Source organism: Ascaphus truei, chromosome 5 (assembly GCF_040206685.1).
Source record: "Ascaphus truei isolate aAscTru1 chromosome 5, aAscTru1.hap1, whole genome shotgun sequence".
NCBI classification, from domain to species: Eukaryota; Metazoa; Chordata; class Amphibia; order Anura; family Ascaphidae; genus Ascaphus; species Ascaphus truei.
Window position 1 is genome coordinate 272,055,605 of NC_134487.1, and position 24,879 is coordinate 272,080,483.

A 24,879-nucleotide genomic window follows, 5' to 3' on the forward strand; every position below is an offset into this window, starting at 1 on the left:
CAGCAACTTTGGACTGTACAAAATAAGGCCCAAAGAGATTGTAAAACAACTTTATGCACATTTGCTAATTTGGGGCATTCTGTGAAAAGTGTGGGAATGTCAAAGTTCACCATAAATTGGCTAAAGTCAATATCCTACTTACTGTAGGAATACATTTATTTGGGAAACGTTTAATGAATATTTTGTCAAACTTCAGTGATTATCACTGAAGTTTTAATTGTGAATTCTGTATATGTTCATATAGGCAAAAACGAGTCGAAAACCCACCGCAAAGTATTTATTTATTTATTTATAAAATATTTTACCAGGAAGTAATACATTGAGAGTACGTCCTGGTAAAGTAAGCTTTATATTTTTCCTTGTGTTCAGTAAATAAAAAATACCACTTGTGGGCGCAGTTGCATGTCTCACAGGTCTGCAACCCTGTCTTTCCCCGGCGACGGCGGGTCGCATAGCCGACAGTGCTTCCACTGCAGCTAGGGATTCTGGGTAATTACATGCAAATGTGCAGTGTGTCACTCTTTGCCTATAAATTTATGCCTGCCGTATTACAGAGTTTTTAATTTTTTCTTACAAACTTGGAAAAAGTAGAAAAGACAAGGATATTCGCGTTTGCGCTGTTCCACATAAATGTCGTGAGAAGCTGCCATCCCAGTGCAGCCGTCAGCAGGAGCACTCTATTGACTCCTAAAGAGTGAGCTCCCAAAAGGGAAATCACAAAATCAGAAAGACAAGAAGCAGAAAGCGTGCCGAGCCATTACAGTATTTGCAAAATATGGTTTGTATTAATTAAAAAAGTCCTCTAAGGACAACAAAATATAAAAATTAAAAAAAAGCATTCAAACAATAATCAAACAATGCTGGCGTTACAAAACTTACATATGTGTTAAAAAATATTGGAAGACTTAGGCTGCGCTTATAGCGACGGCGACAGCGACGCGACAAAACAAATGCATTGCCGCCGTCGCGTGCACTTATAGTAACCGCAATACGACGGTGCCACGGATTGGTCGCGACCGCTGGAAGTCATCTCTATTTGATTTTCCAGCGACAGTCGTCTGACCATCGCATCGCCATCGCCGTCACTATAAGCGTAGCCTTAGACAAGGAGATCTGGATGTGCTGCCAATGGATATACTAGGGCCCCACTAATATGGCGGGTTCCGTTCTATGGCCCCGCCGCAAAGCGAAAATCGCCGGAAAGTTGTACCGGTGATTTTTGGTGTCTTCTGCAGGTCTGCGCATGTGCAGACCTGCAAGCCCCCTTCTCGGTACCGCCATATTGGCGGATCGCAATGGGTCCTGACCATAAACACCATCAGCTGGATCAGATCTTGAATCTTCTCTTAGCCGTGCTACAGCTCAACCAATAAAAATGCGCGCAGTCACCTCACGTGAGCTCTACGCATTTCGTGACCTCTGCATTCCGACGAAGCACGCAAGTGCGAAACGCGTAGAGGTCACGTGAGGTTGCAACTCTATCCATTAGCAGCACTTCCGGATCTCCCAGTCTAAGCCTTCCAATATCTTTATACACATACGGTATGTAAATTTTGTAACGTTGATTGTTGTTTGAATGTTTTTTTTATCTTGTTGTCCTTAGAGGATTTTTTAAATTAATACAAACCATATTTTGCAAACTATTGCTCAGTGCGCTTTCTGCTTCTTGTCTTTGTAACTTTAAAAAAGCGGACATGATCTCATGGCCTTTGTCCCTTTTCAAAAACATTTACAAACAGAACTGAGAACACTTCACCCATCTATACCAAGTAGCATCTTAAATGCTCCCCGCCAATTGGCCGCCTTTGGTTTGGAGTACAGACAGGCAGTATAACCATACATTCCTTACTGCCAATTTACAATATAAAGTAATTAGGGATGTGTGCAATTTCCACTGTGATCTGTAACTTGTTCACAGACTCTTGTCCTGGGGGGAAATTATGTGAGGCAATAATGTTCTAAAAAAATAAAAAAATAATAATGTTGTTTTTGTGTGTTGCAGAATGAATGCATCGTTTAATAAAGTGGGAGACCAAGGAGACAAATGGAGTAACCCTTTGCATGCCAAATGAGCCTACAACACATTGCAAAGGGCTTAATAATACCATCCCATGCGGATGATGAGTGGATGCCACGTTACCCATTAAAATGGGAAGGTTACCACTTCATAGTAAATACGGTTATTATGACAATGGACTTTAGAAGGTACATTGGTAGTGGGTCTAAAAATGTCCCAAGAAAATAACACTATGGGTCCTATTGCTCAATGCAAAATTGCCCAAAAATACCATGTGATTTTACGTGATAAAAACCTGTCTTTGACATTTGCATGCACAATTTGCCCGATATGATGCAATGCCCCCTGGAAAATGAGTCCAAAATCTCATCTCCCTCAGGGTAAAATAGGGCTTTTGATGGAGAGAGTCCCAAAGCCCCATGATCACACTGAGTATGTCAGTTGTGTACCAACACATGGGTATGTGGGTATGTGGATAAAAGTGCATCAAATAAAAGGAAACAGTGGAAGAAAAAAGAAAAATAACTCCCTGCTCCAAAGTAGTTATAGTGTAAATGATCTGCCAAAGTGTAGCCGAATCGACATATTCTGCTAGTCCTAAATAAATGTAAAAAGTGTAATGTTACCTTCCTTGATGACAGGAACTCCATGCCACGAGCCACCTGGAAGCTGTAGCAGATGAGATCTTCCATAGTCAGGGGACTCTGCCATAAATCTTTCACTGCAGGAATACATTGGGAGAGGAAGGAGTGAATATCCAGCAACTCAATGTGTCTGTTTGCCCCCTACAGCTTTGTTTGAATGACCTGACAGGGGAGGTCTAAGAATGGTTCCCCAATTCAGCAGGAAAATTGCTATTCAGGCAGAAGGGAAGTACCAATCGGAAAGGAGCTTACATTGTATCATCTTCTCTGCATGCACTACAGGAGGGCTCTTTAAATGTGGCCAGCAAAGGCCCTTGATGTGGCTCACGGACTCTCAGCAGCAAAACAGGCTGCATTGCGTTTACATTTAAAAAAAAATATTATTACAGGATTGAAGTAGGGGGGTCTACGGAGCTGAACTGTGTTAATTTCAACTTCGGGGACCCCCTGCTTACCTCCGTAGAGGGTGACCTTGTCCCTGTGAAGTTGAAATGTCCCAGTCATGCTGGCCAATAGGAAGCCACACGGGATAACGTCCTATTGACCTGCATGATGTGGGATATTAAAAGCCTTAGGTTTAAGACGCTTTGGCCAAATGGTTAAACTAAATTACCCTTTTTCAAGAGAATATACAGGTATTTCACTCCGTATTTTTGTCACATTGGAAGTAGCTTTGGGCATCTTTGTTGTATACATTTAGCCACGCCCACTAGCACTCCTTTCGTCACTTATATGCATATATATATATATTATGTGGTAATGTTTGGGGTTTCTCAGAGCTTGTTGGGTATCTGTATATTTAAAGCCGCCATTATGTTAGGCACACTATTTCCCTGCCTGCAGGGACACCCGCACCGCTACGGAGGTAAGTATCTCTTGAAACAAGGGGTCCCTGGGCCTGAAATGAACACCGTTCAGTTTCGGAGACCCCCTGCTTCAATCCTGTAATTAAAATGTAAAAAATCATGTTTCCACTAAAAGTGTGTCTATGAAGACACTTGTAGTGAAAAAATATGACACTATCTTGTTTTATTTCCGGTCATCGACACTTGCACTCACGAACGCTGAAACTTCTCTCATGTGGAAGAACGTGCAAAAAGTTTTTTTATTAGGGCTTAGAGCTAAATAATTTTTTTTAGAATGATCACATGTGGATTTTTGATTGTTTATTACTTTCTATTGTCACTTATATGTTTTTATACATAATTAACTACTTGACAGCACAACGTTTTTCATTTTACTTAAGGATATATTTATCCTAGATCCCTATATGAATTGGGAGAGCACTTTACACTTTTCTTACCTGGTTAATCAACTAGTACTTTATGAAATTAGTAGGAGCAATGCGTAATTTTTCGCACTGAAACGCATTTGTAAAAAGTTATGGTTATGTAAATATATATGGTGCAGATGTTCAACGTACTTGCAAAATGCTGAAATATTATAATTGTTCAAGTCTTTAAAAGTATCAAAGGACATTGCAACAAACTTGCAGCCCTTATACTCCTAAATACTGTCTGACCTGGCCCCCTCTGGAGAACTACAGTTGTAAAGGAGCCCTGCTGTGGAACATTAGAACATCTGTGCATCGTCTATATACTGTACACAATTACAAGACTATCTGTGATGCTTCTGGTAGTTTGCTAACATTGCAGTATTTAAACTTTTTGAAGCCCCAAATCAGTAACATTTGTATGTTCTTTGGAAACATAAAATGACACTGACCTCTGTGTCTTGGCTTTGATCTTTACAGTGTAATGTGTGTGCATGCTTGGGGAGTATTAGACCGTCTGTCTTTTCAAAGAACTGATCTATTTATTTAAGTAATGCATTTACAAGCAATGGCATTTACACACCATTTCAGTAACATGTACACCCACTGTATATTTGTTTTGCCTTTGTATTGTAGCACTAACACAGTAATTGATGTGCACATTCTTGATTGGCAACGGTACACACAATGATTTATTGCAAAGTATAACTGACTAGTGCATTCTTAATAATGTAACAGGAAAAAAATGTAATATCTGTGCATGACCGAATCTTTGCCTAGTAAGAGTTGTGAAAGAGTATGTGGTACAGTGATTGAAGGGAGGTATATAAAACCTACCCTGCTAAACAGTATTTTCCTCACTGAGGAAGTTAAAAAACCCAGGGAGAGATTTCGACTGTTCAAGTGATCTAAGACTTACAAGTCATGTTAAGGGTCCCTGGGGAGGAGTATCCCCGAAAGCAGGCTGGGCTGGTGCTGCAGCAGCTTTAGACAGCTGCTTAAAAAGTCCCAGACCAGGATTTCCATTTAACTCTGGAAATTCCACAAGGGAGCTTATTGCAGCTCACCTGGGCTAATTAACAGGCAGTGTTTTAAGCTGCGAAGCTGACTTAGATCAATCTCCTCCAGCCAGGAAAGAGCTGGGAGGTATTATTACCTATAATTTGCTACCCTTTATTTTTGTATTTTGTTGGTAAGTGGGCAGGCCACCCAACTGCAGACAGGGTGATCTGTGTATAGTTAGTGCTCAGGCGAGCTAGGGGTTTTGTTGCTATTCTGTTTTGATTATGTATGCTGCCACCCCACTCCATGGGCGAAATAAAGCAGGCACAAGCCTGGGGAAACTAATACCTTGGTACGTGTCCTCTATGTTACCCTGAAATGAGGGCCGGGCAAAAGTCAGAGCGCCCTGGAGGGACTTTTGTCAGTGTGTAAAACAATACTGGGTGCAAATCCTTACACTCTGGTGCCTTCTTGGCCATCATGATCCTGTTGAAAACGACTCCTTCATTGGTTCCTTCACGGCTCCTCCTGTCAGCTATTACTGCTTCCACCATAGATCGAACCTCACTGCGCAGCCGGGGCGATCTCTCCTGTGAGCGGTTCACAAAATGGTAGTAATAAGACAGATTTGCTAACACTATATCATGACCTCAGAGTTGGACCAAACATCCTCTCCACTTACCAATACACAGGGAAGGTGTATGTATGTATATCTTTATTTATATAGCGCCATCAAGGTACATAGCACTTTACAATACATGTGACATAATATTATAATAGAATGGGTATAAGCAATCAAACAAAACAATAGGAAAAGGAGTTCCTGTCTCGTAGAGCTTCAATCTAAATTTATGGGAAATACATTTTATATTGTCTTCTGTAGGCTCTAGACTCTTAAAATTAATATACATTGATTCTTGAAACTTGTACTGACCATATATATATTAATTTTAATATATATATATAATGTATGTGTGTGTGTATATGTTGTGATATAATCACTGTCTCTCTCTGGGCTGGAGTGTTGCAGCTCGTGTGCTTTCTAGCCTACAGGGAGTTAACCTCCCCTGGAGAGGCTTGTTGCAGGTGCAGCTAATCAGCCTGGTCTCCTGAGTGAGCAGCAATGTAAAAGGCAGACAGAGCTGCACACATGGAGATTGCTTTCCCCAGAGAGGGAGAGAGAGAGACTTCTCCCCAGCCAGGAGGAAGCTGGCTGGCACAGTTCTCCAGGCCTGCAGGACATTGGTCGCAGCGTCTGCTGGGACTGCCTGGGTTGCACACTCAGGAAGAAGCAAGGACATGAGTCTGCTGTGGAAGCAGGGCTGTCCTGTCCAGGGCATTGGATCCAGAGGGATTTTCTGGACTCCCGTGGGACCGAGTATCAACAACAGATAAGGACTAAATAATGTATATTTGGGGTACCTAAGGACTGTTGATATTGTTGCTAAGCTGGTGGGTTATTTAAAGCTGGGAACCATTTTAATTGGCCATCGACAATCAGAGAGGGAGCTGATGTTTAGAAAGTCTTCTGATAGGAGTAGGCTTTATTTTTATGATTTATTTTTCGTTAAATGGACGGTGGGCCTATTATTGTGTTATTTAATCCCTATAAATAAACCCTGTATAAAGAAATACAGAGTTTCCTGCCTTAATATGGGACACAAGACCCCGCAACGTATCGGCGTTTCCACAATGTGTATCGATATAATGTTTTAACTAAGGTCAGTACAAGTTTAAAGAATCATGGTATATAGATTTTAAGTGCCTACAGGAGACAATATAAAATGCATTTCCCATATATTTAGATTGTAAGCACTATGGGGCAGGGACTCGTTTTCCTGATATCTGCTTTTATATATGCAGAGCTTATTCCTATTATGTCACTTGTGTTACTGCCATAAAGCGCTATGTACTGTACCGGACTTAGGACAAGGTGACCTTGGGCCCCAAAGCTTCGTGGGGCCCGCACTACCTCCTCACCCTCCTCCTGTTGGTGCCAGGATCTAAATTCCACCCGACAGGAGAGGGGGAGAGCAGGAAGAGGGAGCTGGGAAGTCCCCAAAGTGGCACAGGACTGCACCTCTGCTCACCGAAAGGCGGGGGAGATGCCTGTAGCAGGGGGAGGTGTGTGTAGCTGGGGGTGGGGGTAGGTGTGTGTGCGTGTGTATATAACTCGGGGAGATTTTACCTTATGCGGAGCGGCCTTCCTTCTGCAACGTCGCGTTGTTATGGCGACATGATGTGTTGCTATGACAATGCACCGTTGTTACGCCATGATGTCATGGCGACTCGTCGCGTTACAATGACAACGTGATGATGCAGGAGGAAGGGCCCCGCTGCCGTCAAAAGTGACGCCAGCCCTGTATATTATAAAGATATACATGCATACAAATGTGCAAGCATTGCAATGTCTAAATAATTGCATTTTGGGGGAAGCAGGCAGCTTAAGTGACATTGCTATGATTATACTTCCCCCCACCTGTTGGCGTGTTTCTTCCCACCTTCTTAATTAAAAGCACATGTTAGAGTAGGGTCAGAAGCAAAGACTAGATATGGGGAATAAATGTGGAATGCAAAGTGAAGGAGAGGAGGACGGTACACATACCCGATAAGGAATGAATCCATCTCGTTTGGTCCTCAGGTAGTTTGAGAGATTTCCGTATTTACAGAACTCCACAATAACCATCAAGGGTTCTAAAAAGTAATTTAGAAAAACAGTTGGCATTTTGGGCTTTCATTAAATCCTTCATAGGTGGCAACCTATTCCTCTACAGTACATTCAGCCATGACCCCAGGAGTGGTGCTTGTATAAAAGTATAATATGTTCTAAATTGAGCTTTCTGACCTTAATTCAACAAGCAGTGTAAACCTCACAATCATGATAAACAGTAGATAAGGGGTGCTCCACTCCAGTTCTGAAGATCCTGCCAACAGCTCAGGCTTTAAGGTTATCCCAGCTTCAGCACATTCTTTGACTCCGTCTTTGACTGAGCCACTGATTGAGCCACCTGTGCTGAAGTAGGGATGTCCTTAAAACCTGATCTGTTGGGGGGTCTTCCGGACTGGGGTTGAGCACCACTGTGGTAGATGCTGCTTTCCAACCAAAGAAGTTCTCTAACAAAAGTCAGTCATGGCCTAACATCTATTACCTGCATTTTACCAACTACATATTGGGTGCTGTGTATCAAGGCAACTTCGGAGCAAAATTGACACAAATAGCGCCATTTTAATGTTGCTCTCCACTTTTTGCCCCATATGCATTAGCTCACGGTTTGGGGAGTGGGAAAAGGTGGGGTTGGGAAGAAGAGACATGATGCAAATATTATATTTAGATGTATGCAAAGAAGTGTGGGGTAGACGTGTTGGTCCTTTCTTCCAGGTAATATCAAAGGAGGGAGAGGGAGTAGGTGTTATGATACCCCTTTTATTGGACCAACAAGTAGTTGATATGTCGCAAGCTTTGGAACCTCTCCAGGTCCTTCATTGGACTACCCAATGAAGAACCATGAAAAGTTCAAAAGCTTATAAATTTACAGGTATCGCATGTTGTGCCTCTGTGCATCTTTTTATCTTCCTTCAATCGGCATCCAGATATCTGGCAAATTTAAGGCGGCATACATTTCTGGCTTTTAACACTCTGTACGAGATGTAAGAATCCGTTTATTACACAACGGTGCTCCAAAACCGATGCAATGCCTCAAAACGCACAGGGGCTAAGTGTAAAGAATGGGAGTTTCTCTGCAATATCCCAATCGGCACTACCACATTTTAATGGGAGGAAAAAAAAAAACATAGCCCTTTCATTTATACAAAAGACTGGCAGGGAAATCTTCACAAATCCCTCTAGAGTAGGGGAGGGGGAAAAAAAAAGAATAAAAATGCACAGGATAACGTCTTGTAAAATCACTTATTATCCAGACTATAATGTAAGATAATATGCAAGATAATATTCCATGTAAAAATGCTAGGCCATAATATGGTAATTTCATTTGGAACATTCTTTTCAGCACAGAGTGCTTTTATGTATGTCATTTGAAGAATTAACTGTTGAGTTACATTGAGTTAATGTTTGCTCCGGCCTTTTATCTGTGTTTATTTTTGTAGCTTAAATTCTTTAGCTCTAAAGTCTGTGATGACTGACAATGTGAATCCAATATTCATTCCATCAACAATTACGGCTTAATGCCCACTTAAATATGTTTTTTTTTTTTTTTGCTTGTACCTTTCCTTTTTATTTTTAAGAACATTCTTGCCTGTGGAGTTTTCTACCAATTTCCAATTTTTAGAGACATTTTGGGGGTCATGTACTAAGCTCCGTTAAGTCACTTTTAGAGCGCAAAGTACTCTTAGAACGTGATGTTGCGCTGAACACGATGCACTAAGCAACGCAAACAGGCACTTTGCGCTCTAAAACTGACTTTTTTCAGGAATTTTTTCTAAGTCCAACTTTGCTCGTTCGTTACCCTGTTTGCGTTAAATTCTGCCCTTAAGCGGGAAAGTTGCGTTGAACAGAACACGTCAGCTCAAAGTAGCGCAAAAATGCTGGACTTTGAAAAATTTCCTGCTTTACATTTTTGCATGCGCAACACCCATACAACAGGCGGGTGTCCCCGGCTGACCCCACGGGGGTCCCCGAGGGTGTCCCCGGCTGACCCCGCGGCCGTCCCGGGGTCCCTGCGGGAGTCCCGGGGTACCCGTGGGCCTGCGGTACCAATGTTGTGCCTACAAAAATAATAAACATTATTTCTAACTAAATACACCCCCCTAACACATACAGTACAATAAGCACCCACCTTGAACTGACTATACCCACCCTGTGCCCATTGAGTAGTATAGTGGTACATCATACCCATATAATAACAATATGGGCATGATAAGCCTCTATAGCACTCAATGGGCACACTAATTACAATACATTAATGCACCAGATTTACAATAATAAAACCTAACTCCAAAAAAACATACTTCACTAAATAAAAACAGTAGCCAGCTAATCCAATGAATACAAGCAATAACAACATCAACAATTAATTAAATCATTAACCAATGAAACCAATTAATTCCTAAACCAACTCAAAATGAATAGTAACACTAACCAATCAAACCAATGAATTACTACAACATTAATGAATGTAACCATTAAAAGACAAAGAAATACATTCAAACAATCTCTGAAGTAACCATAAAACACATTAGCTAACATAATACAACATTAACTACAAGCAAACACCAATCGCAAACATTTTATTACATTAAGCAGGAAAAAAACAAACAATGACATCCACATAAAAAACTGACATTAAAAACACCAACAGCAATACCAAGCCACAAATGCCCCCCAAATATTGTCATAATAATGTATTAATCTGTACCCTAATGTGGTACAGATTAATATATTATCAGTCAATGTGCCTCCCCCCAAAAATAAAAAAAACACATCCAATGAAGACACCTGTAAAAAGAGACATTTACAAACATTCAATACATTACTTACCATTAGAAGCGGTGGCCCTCCGACTCCCGGGGTAACAGGAAGCTCACGTACCTTGAAGGCCTCCAACAGCATCCGATGCCATCCGCCATGAAGATCCGGATCAGGTACCCAAAACTTCTTTTTTCTTTCTTTAATCACCTTCTATCTTCATCTGTCACCATTTCTTGATCTTCTTTATCTTCTTTCTTCATCTGTCAATCCAAAAAACCCCATGGTAAATCCCAACCGATGTTGTCTCGTCGTCTTCTTGGGCTCAAATGAGGCGTCACGGAATTAAATAGGGCTTGTGACGTCACATTTAGCCTCAAAATGGTTAACAGCCACCTGATTGGCTGTTAAAACCATGTTCCGACTTAATTTTTTTTTTTTACAGGACGTCACTTAAAGGGAATGATGCCAGCCAATCAGAATGGCTGTTCTTCACTTGCCGTTAAGATGACATTATGAAGCCGGCGTCACATGGTATTTCAGCCAATCAGATCATGGGAAACAATTCCACACTCTGATTGGCTGAAATACCATGTGACGCCGGCCATCTTGGATTTAGTGAAGTCACCTTAAAGGCAAATGAAGCACAGCCATTCTGATTGGCTGACATCATTTCCTTTAAGTGACGTCATGTAAAAAAATAAATTAAAGTCGGAACATGGTTTGAACAGCCAATCAGGTGGCTGTTAACCATTTTGAGGCTAAATGTGACGTCACAAGCCCTATTTAAGGCCGTGATGCCTCATTTGAGCCCAAGAAGACGACGAGACAACATCGGTTGGGTTTTACCATGGGGTTTTTTGGATTGACAGATGAAGAAAGAAGATAAAGAAGATCAAGAAATGGTGACAGATGAAGATAGAAGAAGGTGATTAAAGAAAGAAAAAAGAAGATTTGGGTACCTGATCCGGATCTTCATGGCGGATGGCATCGGATTATGTTGGAGGCCTTCAAGGTACGTGAGCTTCCTGTTACCCCGGGAGTCGGAGGGCCACCGCTTCTAATGGTAAGTAATATATTGAATGTTTGTAAATGTCTCTTTTTACAGGTGTCTTCATTGGATGTGTTTTTTTATTTTTGGGGGGAGGCACATTGACTGATAATATATTAATCTGTACCACTTTAAGGTACAGATTAATACATTATTATGACAATATTTGGGGGGCATTTGTGGCTTGGTATTGCTGTTGGTGTTTTTAATGTCAGTTTTTTATGTGGATGTCATTGTTTGTTTTTTTCCTGCTTAATGTAATAAAATGTTTGCGATTGGTGTTTGCTTGTAGTTAATGTTGTATTATGTTAGCTAATGTGTTTTATGGTTACTTCAGAGATTGTTTGAATGTATTTCTTTGTCTTTTAATGGTTACATTCATTAATGTTGTAGTAATTCATTGGTTTGATTGGTTAGTGTTACTATTCATTTTGAGTTGGTTTAGGAATTAATTGGTTTCATTGGTTAATGGTTTAATTAATTCATTGTTGATGTTGTTATTGCTTGTATTCATTGGATTAGCTGGCTACTGTTTTTATTGACTTTATTTAGGTGTGCTAATGCAGTGTTTAATAATGGGCAAATAGTCTATTATCCCTATCTGGATAATAGTAATTTTGCACATTATTGTACTGTATGTGTTAGGGAGGAGGGGGGGGGGGCGGTGGTTGTGTATTGATGTTTGTTAAATCTTTTTTTAATATACATTTGATTAATAGTGTACATGAGCAGGGGATCTCCGGAGCTGAACAGCATTGGTTTCAGGTCCGAGGACCCCCTACTTCAGGAGATACAGGCCCCGTTATGGGGTGCCGGTATCCCCTGCACTTTCAAGCTTCTGCGTCACGTGACCGGGACATTGAAATTCTACAGGGGATACCGGCACTCCATAACGGGGCCTGTATCTCCTGAAGTAGGGGGTCCTCGGACCTGAAACCAATGCGGTTCAGCTCTGGAGACCCCCTGCTCATGTACACTATTATTAAAATGTTTTTATTTAGTGTACGATCGCCTGTAACAGCCTTGCATGGAGATGGCAAATCTCCATGCAAATGTTACATGCGGCTTTTTTTCCTATCAGCTAGCGAATGTGAAGTTTCAGAACGCTAGCAGGGGGGGAAAAAGCAACCTGTACGCTGTGGGTGTTTTGAGCACGTACGTTAAAAAATGAGCTCAAGGCCTTAGTGAATCGCGTCCCTGGCCTCACTTTTTAACGGACGTGCTTTTTTTGAACATCAGAACGCAAACCCATTGAGCTTAGTGCATACCCCCCTTTGATCTAAACATTTTTTGATGTGGTCTCTAAAATATTGCGGTGAATTTTCTAGGCAATGCCTTATAATCCAGCCCATGTCACTGCAGAATTCCTACCAGCAGCTTTCTGAGGTTACCATGGTAACCTTTAGGCTGCACTGGGCTCTGGGGGACAGCTCCATTTTAACCTCCCGGATGTTTATATCTTATGAACGAAGCATCAGATTTTAAAAATAAACACAGCGTTGGAACGGGCAAAGGGATATATATCTCTTAAGTAAAAAAGAAATACAAATGTCGATCAGTGCATACTCCTGCTTTAACTAGCCCCTAATAAAAGCAGTATGTGTAGTACATCGAGTTCGTAATCGTTTCTGGAATGAGGTGTATTTTTCAAGTGCTTTTGCACTTTTATCCCCTAAATAGCTGTTAAAATACTAGATAAGGCGAGTGCTTTTTGTCTATTGAAAATTGAAATATATATAGCTACATGGGACAAGGGCTAAACATTTAAATTGAGTTTCACAAAACAAAGACATTCAGGTGTCAGATAATACATTATTGCTCTATTTTAATCTCTTTCATCTAACGTATCCAAGGAATGCTTAGAATGCGGCTTCTGGGAACACATTCTGAATCTGACTGCCGATCATTAGAAGTATAAGGCAGCCTCTTCATTAAACAGAACATGTGCCACATTCTACAGCAGGGTTAGGCTGTATTATGAACTCCCCCCACCTAAAGTTAAAGAAAACCATGCAAAACAGGGGTGTGAGGTGGCCAAATATGTAGAAAGCAAAGGGCGTCTATGTATTCATATCTCCAGCAGCAAAACGGGTGCATCAGATTTACAAATGCAAATATAGTTTACTAATATGTAATACCAATCAGATTTTTTTCCGTTGATACCTTTGGTGCAGTTTATTTACTTAGTTTTTGTAGCCAGAAGACTTTAATAAATGATCCCCATAAACTAGTGGAAAGCTGAGGCTTATATAGAAAAATGGTAATGCTAATCTGCATTGTAACATAACCCCTGAGTGCTAGAACAGAGAATGCGTTGCAGATCCATCTGGAATTCAAGGGTTTAGCACAGCACTATATTGATGTGCAATACATCTAGGATCCTGTGGCATTGAAGGGAAAGAGCTTAGAAGAAACACGATGGGCGATATATACTAAGCAGTGCTAATCTATAAATACCTTCCAATGCAGAAGCGAAGACACATTAAAGGGGCAATCCAAGCAGGCATTTTTTTTAGGATTGAGCAGGGGTCTCCCGATCTGGACCCCATTAATTTCAGCTCCGGGGCCCCCTTCCTTCCAGATATACTTGCCTCTGTAGGGGTTGCCAGTAGCCATGTAATGGCGATGTTTACAAGCTCCAGTGCCATGCGGGCCAATAGGAAGCCATGACGTCATCAGGATACCCCCAACCCCTTTGGATGTCTGTATCTCGGGAAGCAGGGGGTCCCCGGAGCTGAAATGAATAGTTCAGCTCTGGAGACCCCCTGCTTCAACCCTATGCTAAAAAAAACAATAATTAAAAAAAAGCACTAATTGCTCCTTTAAGGCCCGTTCACTTGAACAGCACCACCTAGTATTGTAAATATGGCCAACATGGCACTGTGTTGACTTCAAGTTGTTCGGCAGGTTTAGAAGTGGTGGGCTCAGTCCTGAGACTCACCGTTGGTTTTGGTGCAAGCTCCCAGCAAGTTTACTACATTGAGGTGGTTTCCAATGTGAATAAGAATCTTCAACTCCGACATCAGAGCTTTGTGCTCGCTGGCAGTGGCTCCCTCTGAAAAACACACAATAGAGCATGTTATGTCCCTCTGCTTCCCATCTATATGACTCACACTAGCAGACATGCGTGCAGTGCAGTCTTTACTCTTAAACACCTAAAAGGAAAAGACATCTGTGTCTAAACCTACAGTACAAGCACATACAATTCCACACACTCCTAGATAGAACTCCTCCTTATTCAATATGCTGCTTCCTAGCACTATTCAATTAAATGCAACAAAACTTTTTTTCCAGGACTGGGAAGGACCTTCACAGCATATTGAAGCTCACTCACATAGCCTCCTTACCCCCTCTGTAAGCTCTCAATAGAAATATTATTCGGTTGAGCGGCGCATGCATGGAGCACCTGCAGAAGCTGGTTAGTGCATCTCCTTCTAAAATCCGAATGCCCGCTCCAAGCCAGCAGCAACATACCTTTCAACATCTTCACTGCCACTGTCTCACAGCTGCTGCTCTTATTGATTCCAAAAGCCGCAGCCTCCACCACCTTCCCGAAGGCTCCATGACCTAGCACTTTCCCTATGGCATGAGAGAGAGCATGAGAGCAGTCAGGAAGACTCAGAGTAATATGGAGATTAACAGGTTGCTCTGCTATTATGCTTTCAGGCAAAATCTACTGGATGCAACCAACTTAGAAATTATATATATTACAGATATTGAAGGAGGGCACAGAAAGTAGAGATGAGGTTTGTCTCACCAAGTCTCAACCTTTCCCGAGGAAACTCCCACTTAGTGGAATCATATGGAAGATAGTCACACTGCTCATCCAGAGGCACCTCACCAGGGTCCATGATGATGGAGAGATACCCAGTCTTTATGTCACCATGGTTAGGCTGCAGTTACAAGCACAACCAAAGTACCGGTAAATATATAACAGTTGTTTCTATATGATGAAATACAGTGAGATCAATATACACTTTAATGTTGTAAGGTATTCTGGGTGACAGACTTTCTAAGTCATACTGTATGTCACTTATTTCCCTGTGTCTCTATATAATCTTGTCCCAGTGCCCAGATGGACCATAGGTTAGGTCCTTCATTTTAATCCTTTCTGCCTGTAAATGAAATAATAAACTGTGCTATTTATGTACTATGTTCACTTTAAAAATTGTAGATTAAGGTCTATATTTACTAAACGCTACTATTTCTTAAAACACATTCACTTCAATGGCCCACAAGTGGTCTTCTGGTACAATATATCTTTCATATATATATTTAATCTATGGCTAAAGGGAATTGTGGCACACATGGTACAGAGGATCTTATGTCAGATTGGTTGATGAACAATTATTTTATAGTAGGAGTCTCTAATTTATTAGCTGCTCATGCAGCTAGCTTTGTCAACATCTTCACTTACAGTAAGCCACCTACCCGTTTGATGTTGCAGAAAATGAGGATGAGGAGAATCCAGAAGAAGACAGCGATGACACCAGTGCCGATGAGAATCACAATCTCAACATTGGTTCTGTCATCTGACCCTGAATAGGGCGTATAAAGAGGCATATTTACACAGAAAAGACACAGAGCGGAGAGACTTTCACTCCCAATAACACCAAATTGTATTCCTTCATAGACCAGTGGCCCTAAACCTATGTAGGTTAAACAACATATTAAAAACAAGAACATTTCATACTGCGGCGATAGTATTTTTAGGTAGAAAACGATAAGTAGGCTGTGATCCAATGAAGTACAAATCCAGAGAGGTTAAAACCACTGTCCTGGATATCTACCCAATGGCTATGAAGATAAAGTCTTCCCTTCTCATGGTACCCTCAAAGTAAACCAAAGAAGGAATATCTCCACTTTTTACAGCACACGGTTAGTGCTAATCATAGACAAAACCCAACCACATATCTTAGTACCCTTCCACTGCCGGTCTCAATGGAAGCCCTTTATTTCCATTTTCATATGACCATCACACTGCCATTACTGAAGGAAAGAACCTTTCCCCTTGCAGAGGATGACCCTACATTTTCTCATAGGACATTGAAAAAGCCTCGTCTCTCACAGGACACCATCTGCCGTTAAAGAGGTGGCTCCCTTACAAAATGTAGGCAAGTAAGATAAACCCTGTCCCATTCCCTAATATTACCTTCTACAGAGATGCTGGCTGAGGAGTTCACGCAGCCTTTGCCATTACAAGCTCTGCACACATACATCCCTGCATCCTCTTCTCTGACTCGCTGAATGCTCAGAGTCTCGTTCAGCTCCCCGAGGACAATCCCTGGTAAAATAAAGGGAGTTAACACCATGTGCATCTTCCTTATCATTCAGTCTGAGTGGCAGTCTTCGACTGAGCCACTGATTGAGCCACCTGTGCTGAAGCCGGGATGTCCTTAAAATTTGACCTGTTGGGGGGTCTTGAGGATTGGAGTTGAGAACCCCTGCTCTAGACAGTTCTGTTGGCTAATGCCCAAGTGAAATATGCAGACCATTATGGTCATCTACAGTAAAGATGCACACATCTGTTGTATTTGTGTCACGTTTAAAAAAAGACGCAGAACTATCAGTTTGTAAAAGAATCCGTTCTGTAAAAAATCTGAACAGCAAAACGTGTTTGAAATAAAAATGCAAACTGCAATATGCCTTGTGGGTATGAGGAACATTTTAGGAGTCGGTTATATTGGCAAGTGGTGTGATAGGTTCTGTTTGTGCATGACACTCTTGTCGGAGACAACCAGTGCATTTTATTTCGGAAAGTTCTGTGCATGCTGCCTATTATGCGAGATAACTGGGACCTAATAGAGCACTTTGATTGGTCAGTATTTAGAATATTCCGAGTCCTACTGATAAGGGATGTTCTTGCAGCGATGCAATGGACAAAATGCTCTCTGCAGACTGTTATATTCCCGTTTTTAAATTCCTCCATACCTGAGACCTCTTCCACTAGCTTGTTGTCCTTATACCAGAGGATGCCCGGACTAGGGGTGCCATCGGCCTGGCAGCGCATCACCATGGAGTCACTGACGTTCACCATTTTGTTGGTAAGGTCCTGCAGCAGATGTGGAGCTTCCTGTGCTAGAAAGAAAAGGGAGAACAGGCACAAGGTTATGTGGCAGAAAGAGACAGCATGAGACTGCTATATAGAGATATGCAGAGCATTACCGCTATATTTATCAAGATAAATAAATCCTAAACCAGTAAATACTATGGCGACTCAGCTACCCTTTGTCATGCTCTCTTCCAATACGGTAATACAGTCTGATCATCACCATTTTGTATCAGAATTCACCAAACATACTTACTGCTTGTGCTCTCCCATACCAGCCTACAAAGATTATTTTACATAGCGATGTACCTCAAATGTTAATGACACTGTAAGCCCCTAACTCAGAGCCAACAGTCTCAGATATTGTTAGCCAAGTCACTGGCAGATAAAAGAACAAGCAGTTGGCACTGGGATCAAACTAGATTCTCCTACTGCAAATATTAAGTGATTCTTTCCCATCACACTGCTAGCCCCTTATTTAATATGCTATGGAGCTGCTTTTCCAGGTCAGGGAAGCAGTGAGGTCTATTCAGTTGGCTCAGAGTTTCTCTCACATAGAGAAGTAGTTTAATAGTGTATTGAATTGGCTTTCTTTTTCCTCCTCAAGAATGCCCCTTCCTTCTCCAGTCCTTCTCCAAATGCTGACTGATTTTCTTTTCCTCCCTCTTTGCGAAGCTCTTTACTACCCTATCACTCTCACATCCATTGGCCCACCATTTGTATTCTCTTTCCCTAATTGCTGTTTTCTTTCTCGAGATACTCCATTTTCATTCTCTTCCCTCTGCTCTCAGTTGTCTGCCATCTCCTCCTTCTCTGCTCATGGAGTTCTTTCTCTAATCTCTTCCCAGCCACCTTCTCTCTTCCCTACCTCTCGTAGGGAGTACGGTCCTTCACTACTCACCCAATACGGATATATACTTCTTGTGGCAGTGCTTCTCCCGAGTCTTGCGGTTCTGAACCTCACACACATAGTCTCCCTCCTCCTCCAGGGAGATGTTGGGGATGTTGAGCACCAGGGCGGCGCTATTTGACCCCGGCTGGTGCTGAAGCTGCCCTTGCATGCGGGCTGCATACTGGTGCACGTTTTTACAGTCTAGCACAAGTGGGTTCCCCTCAGCATCGTGCAGGGTCAGTAGGTTCAGGCGATACCACTGCAGGTTCTCATAGGTGTAGTTGTCTGCGTGGCAGCTCAGGCTGACATTCTGCCCCTCAATCGGCTCCTCTGAGGGCTGCGGTTCGATACGGAAGCCATCTGGGATTGCTAAGGAGAAGAGGAAGGTCTGTGGTTATAATATTTTTCTGACTGTATAAAGAGTGCTGCACATAGCATTTTGCCACCACAACGGGATCTAATTGTCAAGGCCATTATGGAGGATTTCAGTAGGGTTGTTTTCCTTGATAAATACGATACAAATTTCTGTCCCACAATTGCCCAAGGTCACAAGGAGAGCTGGCACTGTGATTTGAACTAAATTTACCAGTTGTAACAGCAACGTTTTTGCCATTATTATCATTGTTTATTTGTGAAGTGCCAACATATTCCATAGCGCAGTACAATGGGGGTATAGCTATGTATATTACATAAACAGAATGACATACCAAATAAGGACAGACAAGCACACACAGGTACATTACAAAAAGGTAATTCTCGTGAAAACCTACAATCTAGAGCATGGGTGGGCAACTCCAGTCCTCAAGAGCTATCAACAGGTCAAGGTTTTCAGGATATCCCTGCTTCAGCACAGGTGGCTCAATCAGTGGCTCAGTCAAAGACTCCCATTAGGTTTGGGGGTGAGAACGTTAGGGGGTGTTAGCGTATAGTTAATCTAACTAGGTAGTTGTGTGTGAATAGGTGGGGGGAATAGACTACTGAAAATGCCTTGGTTGAGGTTCCATACAGTAGTTTGCTTTCTTAGGCCTCGGCCATGGTTCTGGCGGGCGGAGGCGCGCCGAGGCTCAGGGAAAGCGGGTGCTTTTCCTGGCCTTAGACAGCGCGCCTTCCGGGCGCGTGTCGGGGGCGTGTCGGCGGGCCAGCCAGTGACGTCACGGAGCTGGTTCGCCCTCATTGGGCGAACCGCTCACGTGACCGGCCCTGCGCGCCGGCAAGCGGGAAAATTTAAAATTTCCTTAAGACCTACGCTTCTGCAAGCGCGCGGAAGCGTAGGTGAGCCCCTACTAAAGCCGCTCTCGTTGCGGCTGTAGGGGCTCAGTGCCGAGCGGAAGCGCGCCTCCGCCCGCAAGCACTAAACATGGACGCGGCCTTATGGAGATTAAAAGTGGAACCGCAGCTGGGCAATAGATCAGTCATACCTTTATTTACTAGGTACTGTCAGAGTGCACCCATTTAATGCTAGATAAAGCAAGACACAGGATAGCACAGCCCCCCTAAAAACTATCACACAAGTTTGCGAACCAGGTGACATTTGTCTTTTTAATTTTCTTACATAATGTCGCTAAAACAATTGGCCAAGCATTAGTAGTCACTGTGCAAGGTCCCGTGGCCCTTTATATACTGCCACTTTAGCTATATTCTGGCTAAAAGTGGTAACATTTGGACAACAATAAGAACAACCGGCAAACGTGGAGTTTTGCCAGATTTTTTCGAAAAAGCAAAATGTAAGAGAAAAACGCAAAGAAAAGTTTGTGAAGCAAATTTGAAGATCTTTGCACATATTTATTTAAAACTATTCAGCACCCTGTATCCCCCCCTGTTTTATAACAAGATGATACAGCATTTACATTTTTTTTTTAAATAACTATACAGCTCAACCGTGTTATAACGCGATCTGTTACAACGCGAATCCGCTTATAACGTGATGCAGGCGTGGTTCCCAATTTTCGTATTTATGAATACATTACAACACGATTATTGGTGTCTTAAATACTTTATTGTACAATGCATACAATTGTACATTATTTCTAATGCGATCCGCTTGTAACGTGATGTGATTCTATGGACCCCAAGCACAGCGTTATAAGGGGGTTGAGCTGTATATATATCCGCATAGATCTCTGGAAACTTTTAGCATAAAAATGAAAAAGTCACTTTTTTAAAAGGACAGTCATACCTCGGACAAAAGGAAGGACAGTGATATGTTTAATGCTGTAGTTTAAAAGTAGCTAATTGATCCTTATTAAAAAAAACTTGACAAGTATCAGGATTTTAACATCATTTATTTTTTACTTTTAACCTTTGCATTGTAAAAAAAAAAAAAAGTGCTTTGTTTCAATCTTTGCCAGTCATCCAAATGGTTAGTTTAGCTTTGTTCCGTTTGCAAATAAATGATGGTGTCATCGTTCGCTACACAGATAAACAGAAGTACTGGTGCTGATATGTTTAAATCCAGTCTTCCTGACATTATTTTTTCACAAGACGGAAAAAAGTGTAAGAAAATACTGGTTGGGAGAATCAATCTTTCCCAAGTAAGCTAATTACACCGAAAAGTTGCCGTAAAAAAAAAAAAATTATGTTTGGCCCGCTAAATTGAGCTGGAAAATTTGATAGCACCTTTAATACAGGACGTGCAGTCACTACGAAAATCCATAATTAAATACACGGGACACACTAGTCCTTATTCAGTAAACTGTGATAGTCGGAAAGCCCCATTGCCTTCTGGGGCTTTCTGAGCGATATCGCTGGATCAGCGCTGCTTACTGAATAAGGGCCACTGTGTAACACAGCGAAATTACAATCTCCCCCCCCCCCCCATAATCAGTTAGCAAATGAAATTCTTGAACAAGATTTTTTTTTTTTAATTAATGATCAAATTATGAAAACACAGACTAACATGGGCCTGGGACATTCAGCCCCCTGGGCTTTTCAGGGAGGACAATTTGCCAAGCGGAATAATTTATCTGACCAGCAGGGAACGTGTTTGCATGTTGTGCTTGAAAACCCTTCATTTCTTTGCCACTTACTTGTCACGTAGAAGTAGATAAGCCTCTCATCTCTCCCAGCTTTGTTGAAAGCAGAACATTTGTACATAATGGATATGGTGGCTTGTTGTATCACTAGCTTGCTAACTGTCTGCAAAGTGGGACAGAGAGAGAGAGATGAAAGCGCTATTAGGGACAGAGGCAATATGCTTCCGAAATAATCATTATTTACAATTTCCACTGCGCGGCCTTCCCTCTGACACTGAAAAGGTTTAATCACACAAGGAGCGATTATTGTGCTTCCACTAAAAAATTCCACTTATCTCCAAATAGGTATATATTACTAAAATATTAATCAACATGTGCTTTGTTATTATAAAGGATATCTGCAGCTATAAAACGACTTTTTGACCCATTCAAGGTAGTACCACCTGTATTTGCACTGACAAAAATCCCCCAGAAGTTACAATATTATTCAATTAAATCTCTGATCATGGACATAGTTTTCTATCAAACAATATATGATATAATATAATATATATATACAGTGTTCGACAAACCTATACATTTGCACGCCACGGGCGAGTGGATTTAACATCGTGGCAAGCTCCTATTGGCCCAAGCAGCACACGTGTAGTACTAGATGGCGAGTAGATTTTTTTTGTTCGGCGAGTAGATTTTTTGGTGATTTGTCGACCACTGTATATATATATATATATATATATATATATATATATATATATATATATATATATATATACACAAATATCATAGTCATCATTCTAGTTTTATATAGCCAAATGTGGATTTTGGGTTATAACCGTGATTTCAACCTTTTATTACGCATGAATCTGAATGCAAAGTCACACACTCACCTGGGTAGATAATGCATGAAAAGTGGGTGTGTTACAGGAGAACAGCATCTGCCAGTGTGGAATATATTGGACTAGAAAGGAGTTTACAAATCCAAATCATGGTTTTCCTATTAGGTTCTGGTAACAAAAAAGTACCATTGTTTCAGCCCGTACCAGACTTTTATTGGATAAGTAGAGAAGGAGACTTTTATTGGATAAGGACTTAAGCATTGTTTTGGTATATTCAGTAAAGTTATGGTTTTATTGTGTCCTAATTCTCATTTACATATGACAATGTGCAAAGTCCATGTGGAACCTGGTAAGAAAAGTTACCATGTACTGTATTATAAAGTGATCCCTGGATGTCTGATTTCCTAATCCTAGCTACAAACTTTAGTTTTTAAAATCCCATTTTACACTCACTCAGGCATTTTCAAGTGAAAATGCAACACAAAGCGTGTGTTATTTAGAGAGCTGATGTCACTAGACAGTGAAACGCAAAAGTGTTCATATTGTCTAATGACAAACACCATACTACAACATCATATCATATTCAATTTTCTCTGTGTTAAATGAGTGTGCATTTGAACCAATAAGGACAAAGAACACTCATTCACTTATTTCAGACAGGTCCCTGCCGTATCCCATAACGTTATCAGATGGAACACATAGGAAGTACAATAGTATTATGTACATATAGTACGTTTTATTGCTTTATTCCCAATGTATTTAAAACGTTGTACTGTACTATAATTTCATAAACTCAATTGCTCCATCCCTTCAATAATCTATTCCTCCCTCTGAGGGGAGCAGTTTGTATATAAGAAAGCAGGAAAACTGCAAAAGCTTTGGGAATCGAGAAGGCGGTGCCTGAAAACAGGAAGTGACTGTAGGAAACAGGAAGGCAGGAGTTGGTTTGGTGCCTTTTAGTCACTTGTTTTCTCCCTAGTTTAACACAGTCAGCAGGTACTGTAGTTAGTCACCATGAACCTCTGCGACTTCAGAATCCACTAGGGAAAGGTGAATGGGTTTCACAAGTGTTTGTATAGATCACTGTGTGTAAAGAAACATGACAGAACGAGAGATAGCAATGCCCAGAGTAGAAACCAGCCTGTTACATGCAGTGAGACATTCCTTGCAAAGGATAATGTTCATTCCAGCAGAAAAGGTTAATTCTAGTCATACTTATTCATGGGAATGCAAAAATATTACTCTCGAAAGTGAATTGCAGTAGGACATCCACAACGCCGCAGCAGAGAAAGCGGCTATTGTTTTGAATCAGCCACGTGTGAGAAGGGGTTTGGGCTACTATGATATTTTACCAGTGGGAAGAGTGCCAGTGCGTACAAAAACGTTTGACTACACCATTATTCCTACAGTGACTGTGCATCAATCTTTATGTGACAACAAAGTCGTAAATAGTCCCTGCTCACCTGCTTCAGCCCTTTTGTGAGGCTGTTCCTAAGTTAATATGAAACAATCAATTCCCACATGAGCCCCTTGTAGACATAATAATGTGAAGAAAGAATTGCTTGCATTCTCAGCCATTTTACCATTAATGGCATCTTTCTGCCATTTCATTGGTAGTGCACACGTATACAAATTGAACATGCCACAAACTCCAACCTTAATTTCAGGTTCTTAAGTAATAATGTGTTAAGGTGAGGTCTCATTGTTATAGTTCATTACATACAGTACATACTGCACTTATATAAATGCACATATCGATGTGTTTTTTTGGGGGGGGGGGGGGTGTCTTTATTTAAAAGGTTATTAAAGCAGAAATCCCACCTACTGTATATGTTTTGGTGTTTTTTTTAATTTAGGATTGGAATTGGGGACCCAGCGCAAAGTTTGCAATTTCAATCCCTGAACACAGGTAACTTCATTGGTAAGAATCTCGGAAATTGAGGGGATGGGGGTCCACGTAGCTATAAAAAGTGTGGTTTAGCTCCGGGACACCCTATAGGTCCCATCCTGTAATTTAAAAAAGTTAATCTGGAAGGGTTGTTGCCTTAAACATTCAGTTATGAAAGAAATGTTACAAATGGCATATAAACTGCACAACTGCAGTTTTAACCCAGGATAATTACACAACTGTTTTTTTCTTCCGAGTATGAGTATTTCTTTGGGTACTTTGAAAAATAGATTGAGTACAGACATTGTTGTTGTATTGTAGATGATTGACTTCCCCAATAATTCATGATTGTTCCTGCCAGGATGACTTTAGGAAGTGCAATGCAATCAGAGAATATCACCCAGAGACTGCATGGATACTGTACCTTATTCCGCCCCTCCATAAACTCGCTCCAAGTCTCAATGCTTTCAATGCTGTTCACGGCTGTCGCCTGGGTCACGTCCTTCCAATCCTTACACTCGGGCATCCGATCACGTTGGTGCCTACGAGATGACCTTTGCCTGGCTCTGCATGGTAGCAATACCAGAAAGAGGAGTCAGATAATACCATGCATTGTTAAGCGGGTGTTTGAGAGTCAGAGCTGCTTGAGAAAGGAATGACAGCAAAGCCGAGAGACTGACATGAGAAAGAACAGACTATGAGGGACACAAAGAATCACACATCGGTATTATGACTTCAATTTCATGTTATGTCTGCTTGCATCAATGTATGAAGGAGCTTCGCATTTTGACCTCACTACATGATTTGGAGAGCATTTTCTGGTTTGCATCAAT

General features: G+C 41.4%; 1 protein-coding gene across 2 annotated transcripts in view; it reads right to left on the bottom strand.

Annotated features, from left to right (window-relative positions):
- FLT4 (fms related receptor tyrosine kinase 4) overlaps nucleotides 1-24,879 on the bottom strand; it is a 137,063-nt gene that overhangs the window by 20,296 nt on the left and 91,888 nt on the right. For both annotated transcript variants that reach the window (XM_075602060.1, XM_075602059.1), the window contains exons 11-22: nucleotides 24,471-24,612; nucleotides 21,377-21,485; nucleotides 18,360-18,719; nucleotides 17,341-17,487; nucleotides 16,562-16,693; nucleotides 15,841-15,947; nucleotides 15,167-15,302; nucleotides 14,884-14,988; nucleotides 14,351-14,464; nucleotides 7,542-7,630; nucleotides 5,394-5,526; nucleotides 2,644-2,738 (exon numbers count right to left, since the gene is read on the bottom strand). In XM_075602060.1, coding sequence (XP_075458175.1) covers nucleotides 2,644-2,738; nucleotides 5,394-5,526; nucleotides 7,542-7,630; nucleotides 14,351-14,464; nucleotides 14,884-14,988; nucleotides 15,167-15,302; nucleotides 15,841-15,947; nucleotides 16,562-16,693; nucleotides 17,341-17,487; nucleotides 18,360-18,719; nucleotides 21,377-21,485; nucleotides 24,471-24,612 — 1,669 coding nt within the window. The remainder of the gene's footprint in view (nucleotides 1-2,643; nucleotides 2,739-5,393; nucleotides 5,527-7,541; nucleotides 7,631-14,350; nucleotides 14,465-14,883; nucleotides 14,989-15,166; nucleotides 15,303-15,840; nucleotides 15,948-16,561; nucleotides 16,694-17,340; nucleotides 17,488-18,359; nucleotides 18,720-21,376; nucleotides 21,486-24,470; nucleotides 24,613-24,879) is intronic.